General features: G+C 35.9%; 1 protein-coding gene across 1 annotated transcript in view; it reads left to right on the top strand.

Annotated features, from left to right (window-relative positions):
* The window catches only part of LOC106672040 (metabotropic glutamate receptor 3-like), a 134,311-nt gene that overhangs the window by 33,186 nt on the left and 78,222 nt on the right, over positions 1 to 22,903 (top strand). Inside the window, exon 2 of the mRNA XM_024229290.1 lies at positions 20,116 to 20,512. Within this exon, the coding sequence (XP_024085058.1) occupies positions 20,116 to 20,512 (397 nt within the window). The remainder of the gene's footprint in view (positions 1 to 20,115; positions 20,513 to 22,903) is intronic.

The raw sequence follows: 22,903 nt of genomic DNA, 5'->3' as shown, positions 1-22,903 counted from the left end.
ATCTCATCGTGCATTTATTACGAAACACTTTGAGGCATTTAAATGAACTTTTGACGCGTTTCCGTTGAATAATTAACAGGAATCTATTAGACTACGAAATCATGACTTATAAAACCGCAATGAATCTTGCATCGGCACCCCATTTATATGCGGGAAAGGCATGTAAGAATTTTATAATAAGTTTCTCCTTTAGCTCAAGTTTTATGAATTTGAAATGAAATTTGAAAAACAGCACAGTACACTTTGGTTAAGCTTACGGAAACTGGGCGGGCGTTCATCACGCTTGTCTTTTTTATTATTTTTTTATTGACAGTGACAGTTTTGTTTGGATTTCATTACACCGATAATAAAAGAGGAAAGAAGGAAAATAATATAAACAAACGGGAAAATAGGAGAGTGGAGAAGGATCAAACGTCGTACACGGAGAGCTTTCCGCCGCCGAATCAGCAAGCGTTGTTAACCTGCAAGGCCTCAATATACTCTCCAGATGCTCTATCGTAAAACTCCCCCGGTTTTCAGACAGACGCTTATAAAAGCATCTTTATTCAGCCCAGTTTATTACATCCATCTGTAGCTTTGGATTCCCAGCTCGAATAAACCGAAAAACCTACTTTCCCCTCCGATAGAGGACATAGATCCGGCGAACATTTGACGTTCCAAAGAGTATAATAAAGTTGAAAGATTCCAGACAATAACAGTTAACTATTATTTTGTATTTACTGTCTGTTAGAAGTATATATTAATATATACTATTAGGTTTCTCTTTTCTGACTTTTTATTAATTTCTTTTACAACTGCAAACAAAATGCAACAATCAAACACGAGTAAATCAACAAAATATTTTTTACTTCTCACTATATTTTCTAACATTTTTAATACTTTTATATTGTACGTTAGTTAAATCATAGTCTTGTAAATATTTAAATATAACACAATTCAAGGTATTGTGGGATTTCCTCCTGTGGTCTGCGGGGTGATGAAACTATAGTTTGATGTTACTAATTAGTAACCTGTAAGCGCGCTGGTAGGTCGCACAACAATAATTACAATAAGAAAATAAATATAAAAAGGGCTTACTCGCGCGTCGTAACTCGCCCTGCTGGTAATCATGGAAGTTTATCCAAGCTCGTCCTATCTTGAAGGCTCGTTCCGCACCCGGAGTGATGCGACGGCTGCATAATGAAAGCTCTGGACACGGTACTTGTAAGAGATTTTGCGTACTACACAGAAATGAAAAAAACAACTTACAAAATTAAGGAGATATTTGATAGGAAGGAATAAAAGGAGGCGATTTAACGATGCGGGTAGCATGAATTACAGCAAGCAGTTAGATACCGGAAATTTATCAGGATGTAATTAGACAGGAGGCAATAAAAACGAGAAAGGGTCCAGTCGGAAGAGAATAAGAACTGATAAGAGAAATATCTTTTGGAAACGACGGTAGACATACGGAGTCAAAACTAACATTGAAGATGGCGGAGTCGAGGAGACAGAAAATCGAAGGATAAAAGGCGAGGCGTTAAGAAGTTAAAAGAAATTGCTACATCTTAAACATAATCTGTACTCCATTAGATTGCGTGGTCCGATTGACCAAATAACTTCTTTCAATTAATTAATCTTTATGTAAGGTATTGGGTCTGGTATTGAATCTAGTCTCGTAATCTATTCGATTAATCGATTAAGAATCGATCCATTTCATTTGTCGCCGACAATCGAATATATTACAAGACGGGATTACGTCATTTGAGAAAAATGGCAAAAAGGAGGAAAAATTCAAAAGGTGGGTTGAGATGGGAAATTTGTGTCCGAGTGGATTGAAGTCACGATAGTTCAAGTGGTAGAGCAGCGGCGTAATGAGCCAAAGATCGTGGGTCCGAATCCCGCTCGTGACTCTGACCTTTTTATCTCTTAATCGATTAATCGAATAGATTACGAGACTAGATTCAATACCAGACCCAATACCTTACATAAAGATTAATTGATTGAAAGAAGTTATTTGGTCAATCGGACCACGCAATCTAATGGAGTACAGATTATGTTTAAGATGTAGCAATTTCTTTTAACTTACAATCTATACTCTTGTCTGCCTATCCTCGCTGATTTTGCTCGACAAGTGCGAAAGCTTAAGATTAAAAATCCACGACTTGATTTCCCCTCAAATTTATGCGCTATCTAGAGTTAAAGCACATAAAGAAGGTTTACCTCGCTGTAGGACTTGCGAAAGAAAATCAGTGAAATTACTTTTTCCACTTCACCAGAATAATAATACCGTTATCTTGTTAATGATGTTGCTTTTAGCAAACTAGAACTATATGTATAAGTAATATTTTATAAAGCGCAATGCACTGTGAAGTCATAATAATCAATAATAAATGCAATAAAGAAGTTGTTTTAATTATAATTATTAGAAATAGATTTATTCCACTTAAAAAAAAGATTTTTGCGATTACATTTGATAGCCAAATCGTGTTGTTTACGTTTTTAAAAATACCCTACTCCAGCGAATGTATGATTATAAATATGGAGAGATGTCTATACCTAACTAAATTTACCATTAACTTATTTTTTGTTTAATGGACTTATACCACTTTGAAAAATAAAAGCTCATATGTCAAATTTTAGTTTCTCGCCTGTTTTTGTGATTGTAAGGTCCAGGATATTTGCACTGTTGTTTATTTGTATTTCTGCGATGAAGTCTATGTTTATGTGTTTTATAAGTTCAATTCTGTTGTTGTTGTTTATGCTGTTGTCTACTATAGTCGGTATATCGTCTACGTATTCGTGTAAATGTGTGATGTTATGTTTCGCCATTTCAAGTTTTCTTCAAAATTTTGTAAAAATACTACTGCGAGTATGGCTTAAGTTTGATTACTCGATATCTACTTCGTCTTTGGTGTATATTTGCACGTTGAATTTAAATTCACTAATTGTGAATCTCCTTGGCCAATTCATTTGTCGCCGAGAATACACGACATTTCAAAAATGGCAAAAAGGAGGGAAAACTCCTGGTGGGGTCTCAACTGTAAACCTTAATTAATTGTCATATATTAATTGGTCAAGCGGACCACGAAGTTACTGAATTTAATGAATTAAAAATGAAGTATACTTCATTAAAGCTCTCCATGCCCATTTCATTTGTCGCCGAGAATCCAATCCGATTACACGACATTTGAAAAATGGCAAAATGGAGGGAAAATTCAAAGGTGGGGTTGAGATGGGAAGTTGTGTCCGAGTGGATCAAGGTCACGATAGCTCAAGTGGTAGAGCAGCGGCGTATCTAGGCGAAGATTGTGTGTTCGAATCACGCTCGTGCCATTGAATTTTTTATCTCAACTAAAAACCTTAATTAGTTTAACTTAAAGTAGTTTCGTTGTGTCCTCGTTTGTATTATTTTTGTAAGTTGTACGTATTTTTCTTATTTTTAACCGGTGTGCTATGTTTTAGCTTGATTAATCGTTTCCTTTACTGGAATTGGTGGAAATATTTGTCAGATCAAATTAGTTTAGCGTAGTTTTAATTTGTACGTTTTTGATGTTGTTAATTATGTCCGTCTTCTAAGTAGTTTAGGACAGTTCTCATGATGTTCTGTTTGTGCTGGGATTACTTTTGAGTCTAATTCAAGCACGAAACAGGCCAAGCAGATAATTTAAAGTAAAATATTCGCATTTTTATTAAAAATTGGCTTTATTGACTGTACGCTTTTGACCGGTTCGCCGGAGTCGAAAGCAAAAGCGTGTCCCAGCAAATCGTGATTCTACGACAGGCGTAAATCTCTTAGCCGCCTAAATCCATTTGTTCCCCGGCTATAAATAATGCAATCGGGATTTTGCAGGAGAACGGCCACAAAAGTAATAGCCAATAGAAACTATCCCAGAAGCGGGAAAACGGTGGGGGTGAAATTTTTATTAACTCCCCGCTGCATCAAAGGTGACCCGGGTCAAATTTCCTATTCAAAAAATTGTAAGTAAAATGCCATTTAAAAATAGGCGCCTCTCGGCTACCCGCAGTAATTAGTGCGCCAGTGGATAATTAAAGGTAGTAACCTTCTAAAATTGCTCACATTACAACCACATCGTATTGTAAATTGTGTTTAAAATAAATGTTAACTTGTACTAAGTTAGTATTTTGTCGGCTTTATAAACGGTAGTTACTGTTATATGATATCGATATATTGGATATATCATCACAACCATCGATACTTAGGTTTATAAGTTCTATCGACGACATCATATCCTTAATGATCTATTATTCAACTGAGCAATCCGATTTACGTCAACCTGTTTTCCATTCAACAATCGATGTTTCATTAGATCGAGCTCTACATATCACACTTTATAAACGGTAGTTTCTGTCCATGTCTAAACAAAATAATCGGTAATGATAGATCTTTAACAGAGCCAATCGATAAAAGTTGCATAAGCTAACCATAATTGATAAAGATGTATTGGATATCTCATCACAACAATCGATACTTAGGTACTATTGTCGACGTCATATCTCATAATGATTTACTATTCAACAACTGCGGCAGGTTAAGAAAGAAGTCGGTCCCTGGTCCATGGAGAACGGATCGAAAAAGGAAAAGGTCGTACTGACAAGACTACGCATAGGTCATACAAGAATAACGCATGGGCACCTTCTGGCCGGAAAGCGACCGCGTAGGTGCCCGTTATGTAAGGATAGAATAACGGTCGAGCACCTCTTCAAGTGCAGAAGGCTTGATGTATATAGACAATATTTTAGTATATCATCGGACCTGTGCGTAGTCTTGAGGAACGGCAGCGGGCACAGATCGCTGTTCTGGTACCTCAGGGCTATAGGGATTTTTAAATGTATGTGTTTTATGTATTTGTGTTGTGTCTGTGTTTGACTTTATGTTAATTTATTGTAATGAATGTAATTTATTAGCATGAAAGGAAAGGGTGATTTAACCCCGCCCCGAGGAATATCGAGTACTCTGGGGTGAGTGTGTGACGTCTGGAGAGTAAAAGTAAGTTATTAGCGAGAGTGGAGCGGGTTCAACCCTGCCCCCAGGAATATCGAGTACTCTGGGGGGAGTGAATGTGACCAGACCTCTATATTTCTATCGAGTGTTGTGTTTGTGTTAATTTATTGTAATGAATGTAATTTATTAGCTTGAAAGGAAGGGATTGCTTATAACCCCGCTCAGAAGAATATCGAGTACTCTGGGGGAATGAATGTGACCAGAAATCTATGTTTGTGGTGATGTATTGTATGTTTTGTTTTTATTCTGTATTTGACAAAGTGAGGTACAAACGAGAGTCTAGCATTCTAGAATATCAACGTAGTATATGTCTGAAATCAGAGAGTCAGTAACCAGATCGAAACGCTCAAATGGCTGCGGTTTAAACCAAAATATACCCGAAAGAAAAGCAAAAGAAGGAAAATACGCAGAGGGCCGGCGATGATCTCAGCTGTTTGTCGGCCCATAAACTTCCCACTTATATATATATATATATATATATTCAACCTGTTTTCCACGAACATAGACAATCGACAAAAGTCGCATAAGCTAACCATAATCGATAACGATATACTGAACATCTTATCACAACGATCAATACTTACTATCGATGTCCTCAATGTGGTCGACGTGTATTATGTATGAGGTGTCTGTATTAAAAACTCTCACAAATTAATCTTTAGTTTACATACAATGTACAATAATAGCGACGAGGTGGTAGTGTGAGTACAGGCTCGGTACGATGACAAAACAATAACAAGTTTATAAAGGTTATTATCAATAATTATCAACTGGCGCGCTAATTGCTGCGGGTAGTTGAGAGGCGCTTTTTTAAAATGTCGTTTTACTTAGAATGCAAACAAATTCAAAAGTTTTTTTAACCATCCGTTTTGTGAAAACAAACTATCTCGATCCGTACCAGTTTCAGAACGAGATTAGATAAGACTAGTTATTCATTATTAATTTTTAACTGTGCAATACAACTTCAATAAAAGAAAAGTCCACATGCAACCATTTGAATTGCGTGACCCGCTGTTATAAATTTCAATTCAAATCAAGTGAGAAATTATGAATAATAGTGTTTTTTTCGCCCCCGGCAAAAAAAGTTCAAAACGCTTATATCAATTGCCGGTCTCGCAATGACAAATTCGCTCGACCAAAATTTCATCATTGTCGCAATGGACACTAATTGGTGGAAACATTACAATCGGGCAGTTTGCGAGTTTTAATTGATATCGAAAAATATTCCCCGCCACGATAATTATTTCCCCCGAGGCCAATCCTATGAAATGAAGCAAATGAAATGAAAATCGGCATTCGTTTTATCAGCCCGTTGCGACAATTCGATTATTTCAATATTTCAACTCAAGGGAAGTAAATTATTCCTTTTTAGTTGAAGAGGGCAGCCCGGTCGGGTCTGGGAAGCTCGGAACTGAGGCGGTATTACTTGGCAAAGGATCTCCTGGAGCTGGAACCATTCGAAGCCCCACAAGGTTTAGCCCACATGAAGGTTGGGCGTCCCAACGGTGTTTTGGTTTAGGTCTTTAAGATTTGCTTGCCTGCCCAGTTCAAAAAGCCGAGAGAAAAGAGGGCTAATCGACCCTGGTCCTGCTGATTCGTCTCAACCCACAACCAGGGGAATCCTCCACCTACCAATGGAGAGTACTGAGACGGTAGCAATTTCAATTTTCCTTTTAAAACCTCTACCTATGCTAGAATTTTGTTTTTTAATACAGTTTGAATTTAAAATAAAATCAGTAGTGAATTATTTTTCCGTCTCTGTATTCCAATTTTAATTTTGACCCGGAGGTTTAGGAATTTTATTTTATTTTAATTTATAGATAAACCACCTAGGTATCCTCCAACAAGTGTTTTTTCTCAGGACCTCACACCGTCCCCATGCAAAATATTTAAATCCTGTAGGAATATTGGACCGTTCAATCTTCTAAAAGAATAAACCAATGATCGAATGATGGATGGCACTTATCATTTTGAAACTCTGAAACTTTTTTTCCGGGCAGTGTCGAATTTGAATCTGTTGAAATTAGGGAAATACTCTGAACTTTTTCTGTAGCCTTCGTAGCCTTTTGAATCGACTCTTGAACGAGAAAATTGGTAAAAATCATGAGCATGTAGCAGCAAATAATAAGCTTTGTTTGTATTCAAGGACCAATTTGTTGACAATTCTGATCGCGTGGACTCACTTTACTGAGAGAGCGATTAACTTCTCTTTAAAAAAAAATCTCCTTTACTTCTTTGTCAACCTCCCAGCGGTTGCAGCACAATTTTTGTTTTTACCACCGCCTCTTTCTCTTTGCTAGTTCTTCGCTCCTACTTTTCCCTTCTACACCTCTTCGCACCTACAGCTCTTCGATCTAACTGCTTTTCGCTCCTTCACCTCTTTGCACTTACAGCTCTTTCCACCTACCTTTTGCACTTGCTACCGAGGTGCAAGGACCGACCCTAAGGGTACAAATACAATATTGTACTCTGAGAATGCGACACAAAGTATTATACAGTTTAACACTTTTGCGACAATACGCAAATATATTTTGCATAGTGTAATAGAAATAATATATTGGGTCGAACCGTACTGGGTTACTTATTGTGTTTGTCTACACTGGGCATTCAGCCATCTTCAGAGATGTGCCGTTTGTCACGTTGTCCGTGTAGGGCATGTCGTTGGGTCCGTCCGTTGTCTCTTCAATTGCTATATCTATTTTCTCAAGCGCGTTGAGTTTTGATCGTTTCTGTTCGAAATAGCCAGTATCACCGCTAAACAACAGGGAGATTTTGCATAACGTTAGCGTGGACGTAGCGCAAAATTGATTAAAGTGCGCATGCGCAGATTTAGCGTAGAAATAGCGTCTACGTTATTTTTCTTACAGTAGCGTGCTTGTTGACGGATAATGTTAAAGTCAACAGTTTCTTGTTGGAGATTTGTCCAACTTAAAAAAATAATACGTATAAATAGAATAAAATGGTTTATTTTAATATTTTACAATTCGTACAAGTTTTAATGAATCCTGATTTCTTAAAAATGTATGTATGTTTGGTGTTCCAAAATTAAAATATTTAGCTGTTTTATTTAGTTCTCAAGTGGTAGAACAGCGGCGTATCCAGTCGAAGATCGTGGGTTCGAATCCCGCTCGTGACACTAACTTTTTTATCTCAACTAAAAACCTTAATTAATTGTTTTACGTAGGTACAAGCAGGACAGCCATATACAGGAACTGTGTACATCTTTCTTGCAATAAAGCCATAGCAATTGTACAAAACAGATCCTTTTGCTGAACCTTAAATAAAATTTTCAAGCTAAAATTATAAGAGAAATGTGATTATAATCAGTATCTATATTGTTAAATAACTACAATGTAATATTTAAGTTTTTCATACAATTGCAAAGCAAAGCTAAAAGCTTTTCTTTAAAGAGTTTCTGACACTTTTCGTCATCAATTTCATCTAAATTGATCTTGCCCCGAATTGCTTGGTAATTAATGTTTACTTTAGTTAAAGCTTCTACAACTATCAGGCTGCAAAGCTGTCGTCAGAAATCAATAGAAAATTCCTTTGTTTCCAAGCTAGCAAGATAAAACAATAACCTGAACTACTGCAAACTCCCCAGAAAACAACATTAGTGGCATAATCAGATATGAAATAGTCTTAAACGTTATTTCGACGTTGAATATGAATATGATTTCGAAATGCGTAAACATTATGAAAAATTTCTCTAATGAACACCACGTTCAAGGCCCTATCGCAAACGCCCCTAAATCGACATATTCAACGGCATATCAAGCCGGACACAGAGTTCCTCACTGAAGATGGCGCAATATTTGTGTAATTCAAGAAACCCACGAGAGTAGACGGACCCAATAAGTAACCAGGTGCCGGTTCCAAATGTTTTTAACGACTCGCAGACCAACATCCACCACCAATTATACATCGTATAATGCATACTTTAACACTAATTCGTTTTTCAGATACCCCCTTCACTGACAGGTTTTCCTGGTTTCCACCCATCAAAAACATCCCTTTCAATTGATTAAAAAAATTTCACATAGCATTTAATTAAATTAAAACCTTGCTTTGATTGTCACTCTTCGATGACTTGGCCTTTGGACCTGAAGTCTGTTTGTCTATTGCAAACACTATTTAAAACATCATCTAATAATTTTTCCTTTATTGGAGATCTTAAGTTTAAATTTTAAACACCTTTATTTTCACGGTACTAAAAACGGTATTTATGAGCTTGTAGTCTCATAATCTCGCGCTACCACTTGTGCCTTATGAGATATTTTTTCTTTTAAATAATTTACGAGCGCTAATTCTCGTAAAGGCGTTTCTTTAATGGGTCTTATTGTCAGCCATGTTGCAATCTTTATTAGGTAATTTCTCGTACAAAGGACTATTTACTGTTTGTAAACGCCTCCCTAAAAACTATAATTTCCTCCTAATGTAAATTGTACCAATAAAAATATCACTCATTTGAACGAACAAATTTTCTCTTGAAAAGAGAATTCTTTAATTGAAGAAAAATTATATAAATAATAAAAGAAATTGTGCTTTAATTATGACCGATGGCTCAATTCCACTCAATTGGTACAAAATTCAGGCAAGTTAGACCAAAATTGATCCTTTCTGGTCCGCTTATATTCGACGCTGACCCTTTGTCAGATTCGTTTAGGCATGTTTAATGGAAGAGGAATCATCAGCGATTAAATTTTAATCGGAGTTGTTCAATCAATCTGCTCAAAATAGGCTGCATACGGGCGGGTCATTGATGCAATTTTGCATATTGGAAGTCTACATGAAAAACGAAATTTCATATCAGTTTTAAGAAAAAATGCTATAACTTATTTTACATGAAAAAAGGTTTTTAGAAATTTTTTGGTTATTGATAAACTTTGATAACTTTTGCTATATTTGTATTGAAATCTTTATAAAAAAGGCTGTAAAATGTTATATTCACATAGAAGATTTGAGCAACGAACGGCAAAATGAAAATATTAAAAAAACGATAAATTTCAACTTTCACAAATTTTTTGGCGAAACCAGCGCCTATCCACAAGAAGTGGCGGAACATGTCCGATATTTTGGAGTGGAGAATTGTGAAAAAAAATTTGGTCTAAATCTGTGACGCACCAATTTGGTTGTTCCCGTGTAAGAGAAAGGTTTACAACACTGCTACGAAAGTTATGTATTCGATATTACCAAGGGCGAAGATTTCATGCATACCAAAAAATAATAAATGTCGTGGTTGAATTTTTAAGCTGGAACTGCACCTTCGCCGAGTAACGACTGGAAAGGTTATGCTTTCTCTCCTGTGAAAATTATTTCAATTTCATATTCCTTTTAAATGTAATTTTCAGACATTTACAGAAATTTTTTGTAAAAGGTCAGTTAGTGCTACAAATAAATTAACAACGCTGTATTAAAATATTTATTCTATATTTTTAATATAAGCAAATAATGGAATATTGAAATCATCACAGGAGGGTTAAATGTATTTATATAACTTCTTTCAATTAATTACGCTTTATGTAATGCATTGGTTGAAATGAAAAATTGTGTCACGAGCGGGATTCGAACCCACGACCTTTGGCTAAATACGCCGCTGCTCTAACCACTAGAGCTATCGTGACTTCGATCGACTTGGACACCACTTCCCTTCAAAACCTTACCTCTCGAATTTTCCCTCTTTTTTGCCATTTTTCAAATGTCGTGTAATCTATTTGATTCTCGGCGACAAATGAAATGGCTACGGAGATGTTTAGTGAAGATATCCTTCGTTTTACTTATTAAATCCATTATATTTCGTGGTTTAATTGACCAAATAACTTCTTTCAATTAATTAATCTTTATGTAGGGTATTGGTTGAAATGAAAAAGTCAGTGTCACCAGCGGGATTGGACCCCATGACCTTCGGCTGCTCTACCACTTGAGCTATCGTAACTTCGAACCCCGCTCGTGATTAATTAAAGATTAATTAATTGAAAGAAGTTATTCGGTCAATTAGATCACAAAATATAATCTATTTATATAGACTTTTCCCGTTAATTCATACTTTCCAAACTATGTTAAGCAATAAAAAGATTAAGCTAGAATGACTGGCAAGTCCGCTGTTCTTCCGTGAATGAAAGTTAAATCATTTAAAGCGAGTTAAAACTTGGGCCTCGGAAAAGATAAAAAAGAAACAGAATAATTTTCGCGGGATTAAGGATATGCCACACACGCCTGACACATGGGCACATCGTCGGAAAGATACCCAGCGAGGCTTTGGGTGAGACATATTTCGGAAAAGCCTGAACGACTAGCGCCGCACAGGATTCGGTGTGGCTTCCCTGACGATATGTAGAAAACATTAAAGCCCAACTGGGATCATAATAAACATGTCGAATTCGAAAAATCTATAAAAGTACTAGTTTACATAACCCCTCACACCTGGATTTTCTTGGTATTTATTTCCGTCTGTAGGTAAGTGTGAACGGCCTGGCATATGGCGGAATGTAAAGTATCCCACAGTCAAACTAGTTAGTCTATTGGTATAGTGAATGGATGTTGTGTGATAAGAGGGCGAGTCATCGGCAAAATATCAATGCTCTGGTCCTTCCCCAATCTTTAATTGTACGGTTGGTTTGTATGGTCAGAAAGGTTCTATATCTAAGAATGAAATAATTTGCATGTACCTCGCAGATGTGTCAAATTAGTTCTGTTAGATGCATGTAGGTTTCGTTTTGTTCTCTCTCTCTCTCTCTCTCTCTCTCTCTCTCTCTGTGTGTGTGTGTGTGTGTGTGTGTGTGTGTGTGTGTCTATTACTATAATATTGATGTGATAGGGCCCTTCATCATATGTGATACGAGAAGACTTTAAACGATGATACTAAATGTATGATTTAGCCCATATTTCAGTGAGAACAAGGTCCACAAATAATAATATAATAAATCGCCCATATCCAATGGCCATCAAATAAAGGAAAAAGGACCTTGCGAAAATTTGTTTCTCACGTTTAAACCAGCGTCTTTTTGTCCGTTGGACTCAGGTGAATACATTTTCTAGTCAAAAAAACTTCCAGACTGCGAATAGAAAAAAAAAAGTTTGCCGAAATATTCCGAGCTGTTTATATAAAGCGACAATAGGTAAAGATATACCTTCCGAAGGGTTCCAATGAAAAAAAAAACGCATTCTGACTTTATCCAAAGTGAGCCCTGAGGGCCGGGGAAAATGGATAGCACGTTTCGTCTAACAATGGGACAGGACGGTTCACAAAAAGGAGAAAAAAAAAATATATATATACATTTTTTTTTAGATAAAAGTAAAGGAATTTTGTCATTAAAGTTAATATTGTCCTTTTTACGTTTTGCAATTAGTAAATAATCCTTAGATTGAGCTTGAAGTTTCAATCAACATTTCTTAGAATAAATTTTCATATTCTCCATGGAAACAGGATTTCACGTTCTACAGTTTAACACATTGTCAAGTTTTGATAGTGTTTATAATTAGCTGTTCAAAAGCAATTAGAATAAAACAAAATTAAAGATGGGTCAGTATCAGCCAAACAAATGTTTCAATGCTAGACAAATTGACGATTTTGTACAACTGAAAAAATTTTAATTGTAGGTCTCGTATATTTAGACGGGAATAATAATACAAATGTTGTGAAATATAATAATAGTAATTTAATTTGATTATTTATATAACATAATATCAAAGTCAGTTAAATGTACAAATAATATTTAAAATGGAAGAAGTATGCCAGAGGAGTTGAGCAATAAACTTAAACAATCAACTCTTAACAAATTTTTTAAATTTAATATATTATGAATTTCACACCTGAAATTTTTAGTCGCAACAAATGAGATAACAGCCATAGTGACAATCTACCATGTTACACATGAGAGGAGATGTCTCCCAGCAATGACACTCCCTCACTTGAGTCAATCGATCTCTCAAGAGATCCGCCTCAAACGACGTGTGTGATTTCTAGGAATATTGGTACAAGAAAGCTGTTGGACAAGTGGAATGTTGTAAAAATTTTCATTTTTTGTATCTGAAATTTTTGATCTTGAAGTAATATTGTCCAATGCAAATGGGATTGGAAGGTTAGCTTTAAACGTAGAAAGGCAGTTTAATATATTTTTTAGTATTTTCCATTGAATGGGTTTTGTAGAATTAGATTTTTTTGTGTAATTCAATTTCATATGTCCACATGCTTCTCAACAGCGTCATGTAGTAAATAGTGATTTTGCTAGTAAGGTGAAGTAATTTCAGGTGTAGTTTGCAGCGTCGATTAGTTTCCTGTCTTTTCAGTCATAGATGGGAAATCCACGTTGATGTTTTGTCATTGGGTAGTCCAGGTAGCCCACAATATCTGAGGTTGGAATGGATTTTCGATATCTAGTAGAGTGGATTTTCGGATCTAAAGATGATGTGATTTAGTTTTAACAATTTTTATTCTTCATTTGCGAGACCAAATCAGAATAACGTTTAAATGGAGTTGGGTGTAATGACTGAGCAACGGAAGGGTCAAAATTAGATGACAGGTTGGCTATGTCGTCGGCAAAATAGCATATAGTATTTGAACGGAATTTCATGACCACAAAGGATATGTGCCGATGGCTCTGGTTTCTTCTGACACAGTCAGTTTCTATATGCTCTGCCTATCTTCTTTAGATATGGCCGGTATAGACACCTATAATTTCGAATCTTTCCGATATGACAAGCCATTTCATATAGGCCTCCAAATCGACATAAACAATCAATAAGGCAGAGTTCCAACGATTGAGGAGGCAGACGAAAAGACGGCGGCAGGCCTAAGGGAGAGCCACGCTGGATTTGGAGTTAGTCGGTCGCTTGCAACTTTAGAAAGAAGATTAAAGTAAAAATAAAAGTGGGCTCGACTATTCGACTGTTCCCGTTCTGACGCTGGGGGAGCCTGACCACCTCCCTCTTGCCTCCATGTGCGATTCAGGGGTTCGAATCGCAGAGGAAGAGTCTCTCTAGCCCAGGTGTGAGCGACATTCGGCCTTCGGGGAGTAGCAGGGAGCCTGAACAGAAACTGCGAAAGCCTGAGGAACCGGTCTCCCACCGCGAGCGCACTGATTGTGAAGAGTGAGTGTTTGTGATTGAGGATCCCAATCCGACCTGCGGATTTTTTTTTTTCTGCGGACTCGGATTCAACCCCCCGAGGCGACTGGCTGGGATACAGTCGACTAGTTCGACTTTTGAACGGCCATATCGCCTCACCCACCCTGGGAGTCATGACCCACTCTATGTGGAACCACGGCGACAACGGGTGGTATAATGTGGTTGAGACTCGAGACCCCGAAACGGCTCACCTCGTGTTNCCTATAAAGCCGTATAGGCTAGGTGCGGACGTTAAAGATCCTCTTGTCTTGTTGACGATGAGTAATCGGGAACCCAATGTGTGACGTTATGAAGACAAAAAAACTGCTAGTGAAAAATTCTTGTGGAGTGGTGTTCGTTCATCAAGGTTCGTTTCACTATACTAAACAACTTGTCCAGTGAAAAGGAAACCAAAAAAATAACTTTGCACTTAATTACTTTCTATCATAAGAAAATATTCCCTTTTCCGTACTAAATTAGTTTATAACGTTGTGGGAGCGTGTATTTATGACGTTGTGGGATTAATATGGTTATAAAAAATAAAATAAAATAAAATAATAAGTCTGTACCCGTTAAACATAAAAACTTCTTATATTAATAACAAATTAATGAATCGAATATATCTTATAAATGGTTTCAACTAATTTAGTAAAGAAAAGGGAATATTTTCTTATGATAGAAAGTAATTAAGTGTAAAGTTATTTTTTTGGTTTCCTTTTTCACTGGACAAGTTGTTTAGTATAGTGTAACGAACCTTGATGAACGAACACCACTTCACAAGAATTTTTCACTAGCAGTTTTTTTGTCTTGATAACATCACACACTTTTATTTTTACTTTATCTTCTTTCTAAAGTTGCAAGCGACCGAGTAACTCCAAATCCAACGTAGCTCTTCCTTAGGCCTGCCGCCGTCCTTTCGTCTGCCTCCTCAATCGTTGGAACTCTGCTTTATTGATTGTTTATGTCGCTTTCGCGGCCTTTATGAAATGGCTTGTCATAAATACTACACTTAATTACTTTCTATCATAAGAAATTATTCCCTTTTCCTTACTAAATTAGTTGTAACTATTTATAAGATATATTACTAGGTACTAACAAGACGCTAGCATTTTAAAATAACGACGTAATATACAAGTAAAAGCAGAGAGTCAGTAACCAGATCGGGATGCTCAAATGGCTGCAGTTCAATACAAAACACGCGAGAAAGACAGGAAAGACAAGGAATACACGCGGAGGGCCGGCGATGACCTCAGCTGTTTGTCGGCCCATAAACCTTCCACTTTATATATATAAAAGATATATTCAATTCATTAATTTGTGTAGAGATTAGTGACCGTTAATCGATAGTTATTCAGATATCGTGATCTCACGATATCTGAATAATCATTAATTTGTTATTAATATACGAAGTTTTTACGTTTAACGGGTACAGACTCATTATTTTATTTTATTTTTTATAACCATCATATTAATCCCACAACGTTATAAATTCTCGCTCCCACAACGTTATATCGACTAGATCATGAATTAACAGATATCGTAATATTATATATTATTTAAAATTGAAGGTTGGAACCTATTCAACCATTACGCTGCCTTATTTCCTACGTACAGACAATTAAGATACAGATTCAACCAAGGGCCGCCGGTCTTTCTATTATAAATATATTGTGATTATATATTATTTTTCTCTCTCAGTTTTGATGTGGTGGAAATTAAGCTGGCAGCGGTGGCCAGGATACATGCTTATCATTTTCCTCAATTCTTGTCTGCTGAAAAAGAGAAAGATTTTCTTTTAACGGGTTTAGATTTTATATGTTGACACAATACAAAAAACGTTGGAAAAATAGATTAATTATTTATAAATCGCTCAGTAGTAAAGAAAAGCGTTCCCACAAAATTATTCCATTATAAATTTTAATATAACCAACGTAGGTCTGGAGAAGGTTCGGGGGGCAAATAACATCCGATATGATACGGATCAACTTTCCGGCTAAGTTGGTGGCACAGTGACTTGATTGCGTTCCTACATCACTTGGCGAAGTTTTGCAATTGGCCTGTGATTTCCCGCTCGGCTGAACCGTGGGTTCGTTTTCACACAGAAAAAAGATTTAAAATATATCTCTCTCACTCTCAGTTAGACTTCCTTTTACTTAGTCGAAAGGGAGAAGGATTAACTAGATATAAATGGCAAAAAGTTAAAGACTCCAGATGAAAATATTGAAAATTTTAAATTTTAAACCAATTTCAATAAAAGGATCTGATGCCCCCAGGGATCCCGCTGCGGTCCCGGATTTTAGAACATTTTATACGACTCACAACTACACTTTTCTTTCCCCACAAGAAATCAAGGTTGTAGGTTTAGCAGATGATTTGATAATTTTAGTATCAGCAAAAACGGCCTTTGATCTTCAGTGTTTGACTAACGAAAGCTTATACCTCGTTAAAAATGGTTAATGAAAACAAAGATGTTTTACAATCCGGACAAGTCACAAGTGTTAAGAATTGCCAAAAAGCGGCAAACAATTTAAACATATTTTCAATAGGAATCGCTCTGATGTAGGTCGAGTCCTTGAAATATCTGGGAATCATAATCGACAAGCGATTTTCGTGGAATGAACTGTTTGAATACATATGTGCCAAAGTTTGACAAATGATCAACACTATCCCGATCTGCTAAAGTAGGGGATTAGGTAGTGTCGCATTAAAAGTTATGTACACTGGTGTCATATTGCCCATCCTCCCGTATCCAGCTCCAGCATGGAGTGATGCCCTTAAAAAAAGTGCACAAAGGAGGATCGCTCTGTGAATCATAAAAGGTTATAGGACGATTTCCTATTAAGCGTATTGTGTACTGGCTACTATTGTGCCCATAAATATTAAATTCGAAAGGTGGTAGATGTATTCTAGGCCGTTAAATGGAAACCTCTATCGTGCTTTCCCCATCTACCAGTAGAATTACCGTTACCACTAAATCAATGGCCAATGGACCTAGAAGAAGACAACGAAAAGGCAGGATACGTATATATAAATGGCCCGTCAGAATTTCTTTTGAACCAATGACGCTATAAAAAAATGCGTGTTTTATATTTTTTAAACTATAAAACGAAGAACTGATGGCAGTTTGAGATCATCCTAACACTAAGAATTTATGTAGAAAAGGTGATCCGAGTTGAGGCTAATTTGACTTCAATGAATCATCAACTTTCCGTTGAGCCTAAAGCTATATAAAAGTATGGTGATGACTTGATACCTTGACGACCGAGTCAAAGCCATCGTTTGTTAAGGTTAGATCAAGTAGAATTAATTAGGTTTAGGTTAGATATCCCGATCTCACAATTGCTTGAGAGGTGCGCTAGGTACTTATCTTGAAAACAGCCTAATTCCGCAGGTGTCCGTTATGCAGAGAAAGGTTGTTCGATGTGTCCCACATAGTCGAAGCGTGTCATGCCTTGGCTCCCTACAGGGCGCGAGTAGGCATGCCGCCAGATTTAAAGAGAGTTCACGGACACAGCAGCGAGTTTCAGGGTCCTCTATTTCGCTTTTTAAAGCAATTGGGTATTTTTTATTGTATGTGTATGTGTTTTCTGTTTCGGTGTCTTGTATGAGTGAATGTATTTATTGGTGTGAATGGGGAGGGACTGATGGCGAAGTAGCTTCTCCATCGCCTCTCAGGTTGTGTGTATGACTTGGGTTGATGGCGAAAATTTTATAAAAATACTACATCGACCCCAATCTAGGTTAGTTTATTATAGGGAATAGGTAGATAGGAAATATAGGATAGATAGGGAATAGGAGGAATATCGAGAGAAAAAAAACTGGCGTATAAAGTTGAATGAAAGCAAAAGCATCCATATATCTTCAAGTCAATACTAAAACCAATCTGGACGTACCGACTAGGATTATGGGGCAATGGCTAAACCTTCCAACATACAAAAACACAATCCTTCCCATCCAAAGACTTCAGAATCATACTCAATGCTCCTTACTACGTCTCCTTCACATTGACCTCTAAGTCCCTTTCGTGAAAAAAATAATCTCCTAAACATTTTTCACTTTCCACAATAAACACTCCTCTCCAGTCGAGTTGCCCAGTCCTTATCCAATAGAAACTACCCTTATAATCCCACCAGACAACTGCAGAGGACCTACTGCACGATGAATAATAATAATAATAAATAATAAGAATAATACTTTATTGCAAAAAAGAAAAGTTATAAACATTACATAGTATATAATTTAAAGTAAAATTACGGCATGGAGGGACCGTCTGCCGGAGGTCGATTTCATTTGACTTAAATTTTTGGTCGACACAGAGAAAAATGTACAAAAGAAAAAATTTAAAAAAAATTGATCCATAAATAAATATTACAATTGATAATTTAATTTTTAATAATTACATTAATTACTAGCATACATTATAAACAATAATTTTTGTTCTTCGTTTAATTCACAATAATATAGATATATAAATTATTTGGGCCGGCAATTTAGAATGACAAGGCTTTAAAATATTCAAAAATTAAATTCTAATATTAACTCTTGGCGATAGTGCCAGGCGTGGCGCGCATATTTGATTAAATTTTTGTAATCATTAAGCAGTAAGTCAATAACCTGAACGATTATTAGTTTTGACATATAGTTGGGAAAAGAACAATGGTTTTTAATCTCCTTCGCTACACATGATCCGTGTCATTTTAAATTCAACTAATTATATGTTGGAAATAATGTTACAGTTTGTAATAAATATATTAAATTTAAAAAAATATTGTTTTATTTATTATATTCTTCGAAGCTCGACGAAGGAACTGAGTATTGTTTTCTTTCCAATTGTCCTCAACTCTGACGACTTGTTCTATATAACCACCCACCCTGTAACAAATACATTTATACTAATTTAAAATTTAACAATATATTTAGCTATAGCACACCTATTCTATATACACACAAGGTTACGTATGGTGAAAAAAAGATTCTTTTAAAGTAAAAAGTCAAGTGTAAACAATTTTGGTCTATATCCTAAGCGGCTAACTCAATTAATAGGATTTAACCCCAGCCTTACAAAAAATAGACAAAATTAAATTTACCTTAGCAGTAGCAAAGACCCGAGATGGTCGGATCTGGACGTAATGTAAATTGGAATTACAAATGAATGAGAAATAGGAAAATCAAAATTTATCCACAGGCAAAATGGAAAAAGGAGTTGATTATTTCATAGTTTGTTGGTTCAAACCTTAAACAAATTACCCGAATTTTTTCCTGCAATTTCTTACGAAGTCCTAGGTAATATAAAAAAAGCGCCAGTGGAAAACTTCCAGCAGCGTAGAGGTGCAAGGAAAGGATTTCGTCGGCTCATCGCCTTAAGAAAAGTCCAATAAATCATCACCACCCGATTTTTCATATGGCTTTCACTCTACTCTCTTGCCTATCCTTCTTTGTAATATCGAAATAAATTTGAATTTAAGAAAAAAATGCAGAGAATAAAGAAGCATTTATAAAAGTTACCTGGAACATTTTGAATATTTTTATATATTTTTCTAAAAATTAACCACGCAAGGCTTAGAGAAATGAAATATTGTAACATCATAAGATACATTAATTGATTGTATACTTAATTTAATAAATTAGTTTGTCAGAAAGTATGCAAATTAATCGAGGTACTGAAGAACTAGTGGAAATTGTCTCCGAATCTCAGTTTTTTAAATGAAATAATAAGTTGATTTAAACTTTATATATCTTAAAGAAATAAACCACACAAGACTTGCCAAATTATATGGAAACTTTCCTTTTATAATAAAGCGGCAAAACTTGCATACGACTTTAAGCCGACTTGAGTCTAAAAAAACTTATTAAATATATCTTCTTGCGACCTACTTTCTTTAGTTTCATTACACAAAAAAAAATCCATTTCTTTAAACAATTCGTGTATCGTTCTGAGTTAATTAATATTTATATGGTCTTGGAGATTTTTAAAAAATTTTAATTTGATGTTTTCATGTCAACAGGGTCCGATTATGCTGTGGTTAGTGTTGAGCAGTGTTTACATCGGCGGGACTTGGAGTTCGAACGAAGCCAGGCTGAGGCACAGGCACGGGAAAAGGCACGGAAAGCCGCTTTCCCTGGTGGAAGAAGGCCTTCAGAAGCCTTCGTGGCCGGTGAAACGCGAGGCTGTGGTCGAGGGGGACTTAGTTTTAGGTGGTCTAATGATGGTCCACGAAAGGGAGGAGACTTTCATCTGTGGGCCGGTCATGCCTCAGGGCGGGATCCAAGCCGTCGAAACGATGCTGTACACACTCGACGTCATCAACAAGGAGCTGAAACATTTCAAAATCGGCGCGCACATCCTCGACGACTGCGATCGCGACACGTACGGCCTCGAAATGGCGGTCGACTTCATCAAAGGTGAGTTTTTTCACCATATTCATCATTTTCGAGGTTTATTAATACACGGCTTCCACCAGCTCGTGTCTTGTAGCCACGACGCCATGTAATAAACTACAGTAACTTCATATTAAAATATGTCAAAATTTGGTAATTATTTCCCTTACCGTGCGCTCATTTTCACTGTTTCTCATATAACAAGCTTCGTTTGACTCCTCACTATAGCAGCAATAATGCCATAACAATTAAAATCTTCATCAAACGTCTACAACAGCTAGATCAAAGACAAATATTAAAATTTAATAATTTCTTCAAAGTAGTAAAATAAATCGATTCTGGACTTGTTTTGAAATATGCAAGTCATAATACAACAGTCTTTTCTCTTTTACATTCGCATATGCATTTTATGAAATAATCAGGTTTTGAAATTTGGATTAATAGATTACGTAGGTATGTAAAATCTCTAATTCCGAATGCTTAATCATAAAAATTAAATCCATTAGATTTCGTGTTGCGATTGACCAAATAACATCTTTCAATTAGTTAATCTTTATATAAGGTATTGGTTGAGATAAAAAAAGTCACTGTCACGAGCGGAATTCGAACCCACGACCTTTGGCTAAATACGACGCTGCTCTACCACTTGAGCTATCGTGACTTCGATCCACTCGGACACTAACTTCCCATCTGAACCCAACCTTTCGAATTTTCCCTACAAATATTTTGATTGAATCTAAAATTTCTAGCAGTGTATAAATTCATTTATTTTCCATCTTTGATGTATTTGTAAAATTTAAACAATGCGGTCTGGCATCTCACGATCTCCATATGATCATTAACTAACGGTCGCTAAACACCACACATTCTTTGCAACATTCTATAAAATTTTAATAGATCACAAGATAAAGAAAAGGGACGGACATGAAATATAATTATATGGTATACAGATGGTTTCAAAAGCAGAGATTGAACTATGAGCAAGGCCGAAATATGAGCAATCAAACTCATTAGGAAAGGACACCTTGGTCCTTCATGCTGAAATACTGGCAAAGCAATACGATAGTCAGCCAAAAACTAAAAGCATTACCATAGAAAAAGGACTCATCCCAAATAGTCGGTGAATACACCAAAATCTGGGAAAACATAATGCCCTCTCGGCTAGACGGACTCAGGAGTTTCAGGGAATGAACATACAAACTGCTCCCAAAAGAAGCTCAAAGTCCAATATTAAGCCAGTTATTATAACTGTCATTAGTTATAACAAAACCCCATCCTAGAATGAGTGCGTACAAAATAAAAGAAAAAAAAGAACGAATTATAGAGGTTCCTTTGAATCTTTCAATTTGAAATACGTAGTTAATTATTTATTCCTTTAATTATTTGGAAGAACCGTTCATAAACATGTACAACATCCAGTCACAAACAATCTCCGAATTTTTAAATAATAGTCCAATTTATTAAATTTATATTTATTAAACCTTCTAATTAGGCGCGGGGGATTAATTATGGTATTAATGATGTTTTGGAATATTAATAAAATCGTGGAACAATTTCAACAAGGATCTATACGCTGCCGATTAACGACGGAACAGGGCCAATTAAAAAATAATCAACTGATGTTCTGTAAAGGTCTAACTTATCACACTTTAATATTCTTCCCGTTCGATGAAAAAGCGTCAGTGCCAATTTGTTTTTAAACCTTCAGGCGAATTCGTAAATGGCAGAATGTACAGAATTTGATGAAATACGATTCTAGATGTGCGATTATGGATTGCCAATTACCATTTACCTTTGATCATTAAATAGTTTAATCATTTTAAAAATTCACTATTTTTCGTGGTCCGCTTGGTCAATTAATGTCATTCAATTAATTAAGGTTTTAAGTTGAGATGAAAAAGTCAGTGTCACGAGCGGGATGCGAACCCACGACCTTCGGCTTGATACGCCGCTACTCTACCACTTGAGCTATCGTGACTTCGAGCTCGTGAAGTCACGATAGCTTGACTTTTTTGACTGTCACACTGAAAAAACTGACTTTTTTTATATCAACTTAAAACCTTAATTAATTGAATGATTTTAACAAAAAATTTTTTTGAATCTTAAAGGCATTACTTGAAAAACTAAACTATTGCTTTATTGTTACTACACTTATAAAAGAATGGAAAAATAAATCACGATTTTCTTTACCAATAAAAGGCTATTAAATTGATTGGTAATGTTTTTCTTTTTTATTTTAAAATATTGCCATAATTATGTTTTTTAATTATTATTATTTATTTATTTTTAACCAAGTATTTTTGAATATACATATTTTTTAATTAATTAACTTATCTACTCGTGTATTTATTTTACTTAACTATTTTCTGAAGATTTTGAATGGGAGAAGGGAAAAGGAGAGAGAAAAAAGAAAGT

This window comes from Cimex lectularius, unplaced genomic scaffold, assembly GCF_000648675.2.
Source record: "Cimex lectularius strain Harlan isolate CLEC.00 unplaced genomic scaffold, Clec_2.1 scaffold362, whole genome shotgun sequence".
NCBI classification, from domain to species: domain Eukaryota; kingdom Metazoa; phylum Arthropoda; class Insecta; order Hemiptera; family Cimicidae; genus Cimex; species Cimex lectularius.
Note: the sequence above shows the minus strand (reverse complement) of the source record. Positions and strands in the feature narration are given on the sequence as shown.